At 39.2% G+C, this 12,219-nt stretch overlaps 1 protein-coding gene across 1 annotated transcript in view; it reads right to left on the bottom strand.

The window, feature by feature from the left end:
* The window catches only part of LOC138970668 (vesicular glutamate transporter 1-like), a 221,942-nt gene extending 212,264 nt beyond the window's left edge, over nt 1–9,678 (bottom strand). Inside the window, exon 1 of the mRNA XM_070343138.1 lies at nt 9,217–9,678. Coding sequence (XP_070199239.1) covers nt 9,217–9,305 — 89 coding nt within the window. The 5' untranslated portion in view covers nt 9,306–9,678. The remainder of the gene's footprint in view (nt 1–9,216) is intronic.
* Nucleotides 9,679–12,219: the final 2,541 nt, after the last annotated feature.

Raw genomic sequence — 12,219 nt, 5'->3', positions numbered from 1 at the left:
CAGACAGAACGCATTTTTGACTGGAACAACATTACTCAGACCTGGGAACCCCCGATTTGCACTTGGAGTATTCTCACACAAACTTGGTGTATTTTAAGAAAAATGAGCGTACTCCACACAGCATTTTAACATCCATGGTTCAAACATGCTTCACGCGCCTCCGTCGCACCGTTAATTAAGTTTACCAATACATTTAAAACAAATGCTTTTTTCGGCAATAGTTTACTGACAATAACCGTAATCATGTGTCAAAACACTGGATCGACTTTAAGATGCTCTTGTGAGGAAAAGACGTCTAGGTCTGTTTCTCGTCGTATGCTTCCGCACTGACCGTACTGATTGTATGCTAGGCGATAATGCCTACACAATACGGCGAAATCGTATGGTTCCGCACTGACCGTACTGATTGTATGCTAGGCGATAATGCGTACACAATACGGCGAAATCGTATGGCTTCCAAGGTCTGATTACTCACACTGGAAAACAGAAAGATGCGCGAAACATAGATTGCTCACAGTTTGAGTGCAAATTGCGCGACAAATATTATCAACACAAAAGCCATGCAGAGAAGACACAAGCTGGGAAACACTATTCATCGCTGCATGACCATAGCCTGGTTGTCGATAGTATCACTGCTATTTTGCGTGTACAACTAAACCTGACGGTCAATCCTACTGTGTCAGTTGTGTGTGGTTTGTAACGGGCTGGCTAGCGAAATTTGTGCGGTTACTCGCACGGCTGGCGATTTAAATTTATGAGATTTGGCCATCCCTGCATTGGAACCGCTCTTTTAAAATCTCTAGAAAATCTGAGAAAAATCAGGTCTAAACGTGTATGGAGTCTTAAATGGGGGTACATTTACAGACGTTATGAACACACATGTTGAGAACACAAGGCCGTAAAAGGGGGTAAAGTCTTTCATTGTGGTGGTGTTTGTTTTAGGCCAAAAAAAAATAGGTCTGTTTACGGTAACATAGGGTGAAAAAATAGGGTCGGTAGGTCGGGTTTTTTTTTTTTTTTTCCATTATTATTTTTTTTTCTCTCCCCTCTCTATGATGTTTCACAGTTCATTTCTTCTCATCAATCCCTGTTTTTGCCCAACATAACTATAAACAGTACTTTGAGCTTACCTCCCTTCTGTCGTCTGCTGTTTGAGCGCAAACAGCTCTATTTTGGATGCGGGTTTTTTTTTCAGACGATCCAAAAAAAAGATTAGGGTCGGGCCTAAAAACTAGGGTCGGTCGGGTTACCGTAAACAGACCTATTTTTTTTTTGGCCTTATCAGAGAGGTTCCACTGTATCTGGGATTGGAGACCCCTCTGTTGAGAGGCCACTTCCCAATAAAGGGCGCTTTCTCTGTTGCTCCTTTGGCTATTACTTGACTAAGATATACATATGACTAAGTGCCAAAAGGTGCGCACGAAAAGCGGACAAAGGGGCTAAAAAATAAAAGTTGACAAACACGACTGATATTGTGATTTTTGTTAAGACAACAGATGCTGGAACCCAATTACGAAAAGAAAAGATAAATTTACCCAAATGATTTTACAAATAACGATAATTTTGTTCGTTATATCATTCAAAACGGCACTGAGTCATAGCATTAAGGTTATTTCGCACGTTTTTAAAGCTAGGGCTTTGAAACTTGGCACACAACCAAAGTATAATGACCTCCAGGTATGGTGCACATCACATTAAACAACATTGAATTTCAAGGTCACAGCGAGGTTAAATTTCCTTTGCAAACTGGAAAATTGTCGTTGTCACGTCTTACATGTTTTAATACTAGATCAGTTAGACTTTACATACTTCACATACTTTCAGCATTTTTATAAAACCTCATTAAAAGTGACCTGCTGGTTAATCTTTGTCAAAGTTCAAGGTCACAGCGGGGTCACATCTGGTCCAAATGTGGAATATTTTCAATTTATTCAGCGCGTTTATAGCACGAGCTTTGAAAATACACACAGTTCTAGTGTATAATGTTCACACACGATTAAAGTCTGGTTGAAAAAGTCAAGGTCACAGCAGGGTCGCGTTGAGGTCAAACATATACATTTTTCAATGAGGTTTTCTCATATGTTTTTGAAGCTAGGGCCTTGAAACTTGGCACACTACGCAAGTTAAATTAAACCTCATCAAATTCCAAGGTCACAGTAAGGTTAAAGATCCTTTAAGGATATTTTCTAAAAAAGGTGACCGCCTGGTTAATGTTTGTCAAATTTCAAGGTCACAGCAGTGAGATCTGGCTTAAACTTTGAAAAATTGTCAATTTCTTCAACTAGTTTTATAGTGTTTGAAGTCATTCACACATGATGAAAGTCTGGTTGATAAAATCAAACGTCAAGGTCGCAGCGGGGTCGCATTGAAGTCAGACACATACAATTGTCATTTTCACGAACGCCTTTTAAGCAACACCTTTGAAACTTCACACATTCCAAAGTTTTGATGTTGTTTGGTTATAATCAAAGTGTGGTCAATTTCCATGATTGAGAGCATTCAGAGGGGTCAAGTTGAGGTCACACAAAAAGTGATAATCTTTATAAGACTCACGTTTGCTGCTATTGCTCACTTGACATTGGTGAAAGTGCTTATTTTATAATTGTTGATCTTGATGTTTTGACCAATTAATATTACTAGGATCAACCATACCAGATTTCAAAGTCCAGAAGTTGTCAAACCTCAAACCTGTTGGAAGTTTCAAAGATTTAAGCATCAACACATTTCTATTTGATTTGACCTTAAATAACAGATTTGACCTTAAATCTTAAAACAGATCAACCAGACTTTGGTTTTATATAAATTGAAGTTCAATACAATTTCCTTTTTTTTTTTTACCCACGCGAGACCCTGCTATGACCTTCACATTTCTCAAGGATCAACCTTGAATTCTCCATGTTGAACAATCATTAAGCAAAAGCGTTGTTTGAAGTTTGAAGGTTCTAGCTTCAAAAATCTCTGAAAAAATATGTTTCATCCGTTTTCTGAACCACATGTGACCCAGCCGTGACCTTGAAATCTGACAAGGGTCAACAAGACTTTTACCATGCATGGGGGCGATTAAACCCCAAATGTGTGTGAAGTTTCAAGGTTTCAACTTAAAAAACGTCTGAGAAAAATATACATTTTCCTTTTTGGACAATGTGTTGCACGCAAGACAACACGACAAACGCTGGTGTTATCATTCTTTTACTTTAAGGTCGACTTGCGTGCCCGCTCTTTCGCTAATCTCAATTAAAATTCATCTTGGAAGTTCGGTTTTATTACGCTTTTAATTAAGAAGATTAAACTAAGACAACAAATAGTTAGTTTTACCCATTAAACTCGATAAGGTAGTGACATTTTATGTTGAACGCAAGATGGTGTCGCACGCAAGATCTGAAAAGATGTTGACGACATAATTTCAACACTTGATAGCGCATTCGTGGTTCGTGATTTCTTCACAAATTTTGAACACAGAATGTGTCACGTGGTTCCGTAGATGAAGTAGATCTTTGTACATGTAAATTTTGTTTTTAAAAGAAAATAACCGTTAATTACCGAACATTTTGTCGCACGCAAGATATGACGAAATTTTCAAATCGTTTTCAAAAATGCTGTTCAAAAGTTCTGCAGTCTTTGCTGGATTACTTGAAAGACAGCAGTTTGATACACCGTTATCGCTTGACGTGTCGACATCAATTCCAGAGTTTTTGAAAAAGAAATTTAGTAAATATCTGCGATTGAAAAATGTATGCCGTGATGACGACACATCTTGCGTGCGACACCTTAAAATTCGGTTATCGAAAAAAAAAAATTCTCTCGAGATTTAGATTTGACGTTTGGTCTCGTCTGTAAAGCGATGTTTCAGGCATTCAATCAAACTAAATGCAATACATTTGTGCTTCTTGTTATTTTTCTGTGGCATATTCAAAACACGAGGTACCACGATGTCCTTTTTCAGATGGCCGGTTTTGGCGTTATTTTTGACTTTAAACAAAGATAACTTCAAAACCGTTCAAGTCAGACACACGAAATTATGCCCACTATCTCTTCGCACATTCATCCACACACACACCAATTTTCAGCAGACACACGTTTTTAGAAACATTTTTATTGTAAAACAAAGTCGTCTTCTGTTCTGTGAGCACCTTTTGGTACTTAGTCATATACGTATATACCTGTCATTATAGGGACACGTTCGTGGGCTGAAACTCCCACGTGCACTCGTGTTTTGGCACGAACGGGTTTCTACGTCTATGACCAGAATTAAAAAACAAGAAAGGTAGGTTGTTGGAACGTTAGATTATTGACAAAACAAAACGTTACGTTCACAAATATAATTATCGACCCAGCGGTCTTTTAAGCACACAGACAAATACTAATTACATAAAACTTATCTTGACAAAATTGTCAGCGGCTTGCAATGAAGAAACAAGCGAATGAAGCAATGATTATACTGACGAAAAATGTATGACGTGTATAACCGTTTTTAACCCGCCATTTAAGGCAGCCATACGCCGATTTCAGGGGATGCATGCTTGGTACTTTCGTGTGTCTATAACCCACCGAACTCTGACATGGATTACATGATCTTTTCCGTGCGCAATTGGTCTTGCACTTGCGTGTACGCACGAAGGGGAATAAGACGCTGGCAGGTCTGCGCATAAGTTGACCAGGGAGATCGGTAAAATCTCCACCCTTAACCCACCAGACACGGACGGGGTTTGAACTCAACCAAGGGATGCCGGCGTCTTACCCACTAGGCCATTGCGCCTGGTCAAAATAGTGTCCTTTCATCCAAAGTATCACTGTTAACAGCCATTGCGCCTGGTCAAAACAGTGTCCTTTCATCCAAAGTATCACTGTTAACAGCCATTGCGCCTGGTCAAAACAGTGTCCTTTCATCCAAAGTATCACTGTTAACAGCCATTGCGCCTGGTCAACACAGTGTCCTTTCATCCAAAGTATCACTGTTAACAGCCATTGCGCCTGGTCAACACAGTGTCCTTTCATCAAAAGTATCACTGTTAACAGCCATTGCGCCTGGTCAAAACAGTGTCCTTTCATCCAAAGTATCACTGTTAACAGCCATTGCGCCTGGTCAAAACAGTGTCCTTTCATCCAAAGTATCACTGTTAACAGCCATTGCGCCTGGTCAAAACAGTGTCCTTTCATCCAAAGTATCACTGTTAACAGCCATTGCGCCTGGTCAAAACAGTGTCCTTTCATCCAAAGTGTCACTGTTAACAGCCATTGCGCCTGGTCAAAACAGTGTCCTTTCATCCAAAGTATCACTGTTAACAGCCATTGCGCCTGGTCAAAACAGTGTCCTTTCATCCAAAGTATCACTGTTAACAGCCATTGCGCCTGGTCAAAACAGTGTCCTTTCATCCAAAGTATCACTGTTAATTAACAGCCTTTGCGCCTGGTCAAAACAGTGTCCTTTCATCCAAAGTATCACTGTTAACAGCCATTGCGCCTGGTCAAAACAGTGTCCTTTCATCGAAAGTATCACTGTTAACAGCTCTTGTGTTTTCAGCGTAGTGATAGGGCCCGATATTTTGACCCGTACAAGTAAAATACGCCGAGTCGTTTCACGAGACACTTACCGAGGAAGAACGATTGTAAAGTATTCCGTAATAAAGACAAAACAGTGAAAAATAGGGTTTTTTTTAAAGAAAATATAATGACTTTTCTATTGGTATAATGCAAATGACTAATATGCTTCAAACATCCACACAGCGAAAAGCACATCCCTGTACGGCAACTGCTGTCAAAATTGATGTCAATTTCATTTGACAATCTTTCTATTAAAAAGTAAACAAATTAGAAACCAGGAAAAGAACGATCTATTATCAAGCAATGTCTGACATTTTGAGATGCAATTATATTGCTGGGACTTCAGAAGCAGTTATTTTTGACAAGGTTTTGCACGTTATGCATTACCAATTAGAGCTGAATGTGGCACGAACATCTATTTTAACTGACATAGTCCTGAATGAGAGAAAAATGACGTGGAAAAATAACAACAACACAAAAACAAAACAGAAAAATGAGAGAGAAAAAAAAAGCAAAGACTGAAGTATTTCACAGAGACACAGGCAGACAGACAGACAAACAGACAGACAGATAGACTCACGCACGCACGCAAACACAAATAAACACACATATTTTCTTGAGATCGGAAGAGCATAGAAAACGTTCATTCACAGAACCAAGGGCGATTTTTCAGCATCACACAGTTTGGATAAGCATAAACTGTACTAATCAACAAAAACAGACAAAGAAACAGATAATTGACACGTACGTAAATGAAAAAAATAAACAAATCAACAAGAAAAAAACAACAAAACTAAACATTGAACACAGACGAATAATTTAAAACACGTTTTTCTTTCTGATGTTCAAGTCAGCGGTGAATTGGACTTTTTCTTTCTGTCTTTCTCTCTGTCTTTCTGTCTTTCTTTCTTTCTTTCGTTCTTTCTTTTATTTGCTTCCGTGTTTTTTTTAATTTCGTCCCTACAGTCGTTTTAGTTGTAACTGAAGCACCAAATAGCCCATACAAATCATGAACATGATCGGATATAAAACAACCCCCAAAAACAACCACCAGGAGGCTCCGTAGATAAATTAGCAACTCCTATTGCATTAGGAACCGTTATTAGATACATTAGTATCAATAATATACAATCTCTCTCAGCCTTCTAGAAAGCCGTGATTTGAAAGAGCCGAATAACCAACCATTTTAGACTTGAAACATGCCCCGTGTAAAAATAAAAAATAAAAAATAAAAATCCTGAATATTTTTCATTTGTCAGTGTACATGGGCATTCGCCAAGATTAAATATGTTGTGGTTGTTTATTTGTTTGTTTGTTTGTTTGCGTTAATTTACTATGCCGTTTGGTACTGTTTTAACTAAACTGCAAAATCATTTCTGATTGTAATATATCAGCGGAACAATTATCTTCGTAGCACAGTGAAGTTTGAATTTGCTTTTGAAATATTGAGCACAGTGAAACATTACTTTTTGAAATATTGAGCACAGAGAAAAATTGATGTTTGAAATATTCAGGACTACAGAACAATGAGTTCAATGGACAAAGATAGGGTATCGCCGAACTGTCTAGATAACATTTATATATCACACAGCTAAACATATTTTAAATTACAGTACATTTCTGTCTGCTCTTCTGGTATGAACAAGAAAGAAAACTCTATTAAAAGTCATGTTTTGAGAAGAACTTTTTTTTTATCCAAAAAGAACAAAAACGACAAATTAAAAAGAAAACTTCAAAAAAGAAAATTAATAAAACCAACAGGAAATACCTGTAAAATGGACAGGTATATCGTAGCCTTCAATAACTTTAGGAAAACAACTCAGTGGCAAATGTGTAACAAAGTAAATTCTGTAACTGTTTTGTTGTTTCTGTGTTTTTTTGGTGTTTTTTTCATTGTTTTATTATATGACTTAGCATCCGTTTTGTTACCTTTTTTCTCAAAGAAATAAAATAGCAGAAGAACAAAAGACATACGAAAAACATACACGTCGACAAATTGAAAAGATAACCGACGAAAACACTGAAATAAGGGTAAAAACTGACGAAAAAAATCAGATAAATGTAAGAAAAGAACAGAATAAACTCAAATAATAAAAACGTTAAGCCTGAAAGTGGCGAGTATTTTACACGCCATGGCGAGTAGAAACATGTAACTGGCGAGTAGAAATGTTAATCTACTCGCCAAATGGAAGTAAAATTGCTGAAACAAGTGGTTGGTTTGGCGAGTAAAATTTGCTCTGTGACTAGTAACTTTTGAGAAGCACTATGCAAAGGCCAGTGCACCATTTTGTGGACTTTCAGGGCTGACGTTTGATAAAAATAGAGACTTAATATCCAGTAACAGACAAATAGTGCTATATCAGATTACATTACCACTTAGTTTGTGCCCCGCCCCCGCAACCTCCCTTTCTCCCTCCACTCGCATACATTATCATGAAATTATCACTCTACCAGCTCTCACCCCCCTCCGCCCCTCCTCTCCCCTCCGCGCGGCACCCATACCTCACGCACAGAATGAAATATTGAAACAAACTGAAAAGCTTATACACGGAAAAGCTCGAGTTGAAAAAAGGGGTTACAAGGAGAACAGAGAATGAAACGAACATAAGTGAAAACAATACACAAAAGTAAAATAAAGAGAAACACAGAATGATACGAACATAAATGAAAACAATACACAACAGATAAAGAAGAAAAACAATGAATAAATGGCACATAAATGAAAACAATACCCAACAGAAAAAGTCAGAGAAACACAGAATGATACGAACATAAATGAAAACAATACACAACAGAAAAAGAAGAGAAACAGAGAATGAAACGAACATAAATGAAAACAATACACACAAGTAGAGAATGATAATAACATAAATTAAAACAATACCGAACAGATAAAGAAGAAAAACAATGAATAAATGGCACATAAATGAAAACAATACCCAACAGAAAAAGTCAGAGAAACACAGAATGATAATAACATAAATTAAAACAATACCGAACAGAAAAAGTCAGAGAAACACAGAATGATAAGAACATAATTGAAAACAATACACAACAGAAAAAGAAGAGGAGCAGAGAAAGAAACGCACACAAATGAAAACAACTGATACACACAACAGAACATGAGGATCATAAACAAATAATGATACGAACACAAATGTAAACAGGACACCACTATACGCCTTAGGCTTGCTGTTGTTTTCATAGTATAAATGCATGTAAATGTAATGCAGATATATATGCAAGTGGAAATAAAACACTGTTTTAATCAAAACAAGACTCAACAGAAAACAAAGAGAAACAGATAATGAAACGAACATAAAAGGAAAATAACACACAACAGAAATCACAGCATCGAAACTGCGATAATTCAGTTTTACCTACTTGGCTTACTGAAGTTTTGCGGCTGCTCGGTATGTACAGTAATCGATCCCCATAAATGTCAAATCGTTGCCAACACGACAACATAAAACACACTTTGAGTAGAAAATGCGTTAACGCCATTAAGCTCGGAAACTGATCCAGCGATGAAAAATCGTTTCTGTAGCTTTTTCTTCTTTGTTTTTTCTCCCTGCAATCTATCTCTCGACCTTCCAAAGTCATGTTGTAACAAAACATTACATCGACACATACACACACTGACACGGGAATCAATAGTTTGAAAATGTCACTCACCGGTGCAGAGAAATCTTCGCCAAGTTAGCAGCATCCTTAGAAGGTTGGAGAACTTTTCCTTTGAAAGTTTCAAACGAACCGAAAGGCATCGTGAAGAAGAAATGCCTCAAAGACAGTCAATGTCTTTGGTCACAGGTAAACTAGAAACGTGTGGTACTTTCCTCTGTTAAAAAAGGAAGTTGAAATCGTTAGGTCCTAGGTTTTGAAAACGATCTGAAATGATTTTTTTCTTTTTTTTTCGTTTTATTGGTCGTACAATTCCAGAGAAGGGGAGTAGTTTCAGATGTCGTCTGCTGTCACAGACGTGAAGACTGCCCCGGTCTGCTAGTTCCAAAGTCAGGCTACTCAGCGAATAGTGTGGGTGGAGGAGGAAGGTGGTGGTGGTGGTAGTGGTGGTGGTGGTGATAGCAGAGGAATTCAGGAAGAGGAGGGAGGTAGAGGTAGAGTTTGGCGAGGGGCCGGTTCTGGAATGGTAGCGGCTAGAGCAGAAGACAGTCCCGATCACACAACGCGCGCTCATACATCCGCACCTCGCGCGCTGGTCGACAAGCAGACGACACCTTCCGACGCGCATGCGCATCGGTCGCAGCCAAAGTCAGTGCCGGAGCTGAAACGAAGTGGAGGTTGACTCCAGCACTTGGTTTAGCGGACCACGAAGACAGGCCGGTGTAACGAATTCAGCTTTCCCCCTCATTCAGCTTTCTGATTGATCATTCGATATATATACTCGAGACTGAAATGTTGTTTCCTGGTCAAATTAAAGAAGTTCACTTATTTAAGGAAGAAACGCATGTCAGTTTCTTGCAACTGCAAGCGAAGGAAATTGGTGGTGAAATTTAATAGATTTCATCCCAAAATTCGATTTCTTCGAAAACGTGCACCAAGTGGTGTCGTCCCTTGAATGAAAAGGGAAGGCTTTTAGGTTAAAGCAAATTTCCAAGCTTAAATACAAAAGTTTGGTTGAACGAATTTGACCCCACGAATGTAAATTACCTAAGCTCGATCATCAGTACTATGGAAGGGAGGGGGGGGGGAGGAGGTGCTTTTCAGTGTGGAGTTTATACAAGATCAACGGGGCCGAATCAGAAAGTTGAATGAGGGGGAACGCTGAACGCACTACACCGGGCCGAACCGTTCGGTGCCAATACAGCTGAGCTCATGCAACGCGTCCTGCCCGACTTCACTCTCTTCGGCTTTTAAATAATTAATCATTGACATCACCGAGCACCAGGCAACGAGGACTGTTCTGGGTGCAAGCCACAATAAGCCGTTTCCCGTACAATGACCTGACTGTCTATGGCCAAGTAGGCTCATGGCTGCGTTCCGTGGCAGTGTGGCCCTGTCTGAGACTGGTGTGGCTTGGAGTGACACGACACAATTGTCTTGGGACTCTCTCGGATTGTTTGGCGATTAAAAGCAGGATGGTCGTCATGGGTGTCTGGTTTCGCTCTGGCTTTTCAAGTCTTCGTTTTTACTTACATTGGAGCGACTTTGACTTGAAGCTTTTTGTTGTGGTTGTTGAAATGTTGGTTCTTTTTGTTTGTTTGTTTGTTCGCGGCTTGCTTGTTGCGATTATTCCCCCCCCCCCCACCCCCCTTATGTTGCAATTTTCCAGAGAATGTGCAATACTAAATTTGAGAACATTTTTGTTTCTGACTACACATACCATGTCATGAGACAATTTGATGTCAAATCATTGTACCCTTTTCGAGACAACGGAACTCATTTTCTAGGCTTCTTATGGAGCCAGACCCTGTGGTCTAAAATATTCACACAAAACTTATCTTGATAGAATCAGTTTTCGCCCACTCGCCAGGACGCCGAGCGAAAGAATGATTGTATTGTATGACTTGTACAATCATTCAGTCGCTTCTCTTTGAGGAAGCAAATGTTTCCGCCGTAAAGTAAAACTGATTTGCAAGAATACTTTATTTCTCTGATGGAAAACTTCAAAAGCAGAGACACGAAAAACAAAACAATTAACCCCTTGACTGCCTTAGGACGGGTATACCCGTCCTGCACTTGTGCATTATTTCCATGATTAGATACTAAAAACAGATTCTTGGTTGAATTTCCTTTAAAAATAACATAGGTTTTACTTTCCTACCTACTGCCAGTTTGGAGCTAGAATTTTTTGTGAATTATTACACCCCGAACTCCAATATTCCCTGGCAGTCAGGAAGTTTTGATTGGCAGCGAAAGGGTTAAAACACACAAAAAGTCTCCAAATGACAGTCTGAACACACACAAGATACAACCTCTTGTAAAATTACGCTCTTTGTTCCATTTACCGTAAACTCCCTTGTATACGACCCCCCCTTCCCCCCCCCCCCCCCTATGCACCAATTTTGCCCGAAAGTTGGGGGTGTGCGTTTACTAGGTACTAAACCCTTTGCAGGAGCGGTTACTTTGCTAGAATAACGATTTTTTGGTCACCTGGCATAGAAGTGTTCAAAGGATGCATTATTGCACAAACTTTCCTCTCCTTCACTCTCTCTCTCTCTCTCTCTCTCTCTCTCTCTCTCTCTCTCTCTATCTTTCTCTCTCTCTCTCTCTCTCTCTCTCTCTCTTTTTTTTCACACACACACACACACACACACACACACACACACACACACACCCACACACACACACACACACAGGCGCACGCACACGCTCACACACACACACATACACACACACACACATATATATATATACACACACACATACACACACACACACACACACACACACACACACACACACACACACACACACACACAAACAACACACAAGGAATTCTGCAAGCAAACCACGAAGGAAATCGTGTTGCTTTATTGTCTGTTAACAAGTTTATAACTGCAACAGATAATGCTAACTGGAAAAGATGAACACAGATCTGCAGTTGCACTGATCCAAACCATCACATGATTCGAGGGACAATGATCGCTTGAAACAAATATCGTGATCAAAAACCGGTCATTTTAACTTCAGAAGAGCTTTGAAAATGTCAACCCTCTT

Source organism: Littorina saxatilis, linkage group LG7 (genome assembly GCF_037325665.1).
Source record: "Littorina saxatilis isolate snail1 linkage group LG7, US_GU_Lsax_2.0, whole genome shotgun sequence".
Taxonomy (NCBI): Eukaryota; Metazoa; Mollusca; class Gastropoda; order Littorinimorpha; family Littorinidae; genus Littorina; species Littorina saxatilis.
The sequence above is the reverse complement of the archived record's forward strand: the minus strand, read 5'-3'. Positions and strand labels throughout refer to the sequence as shown.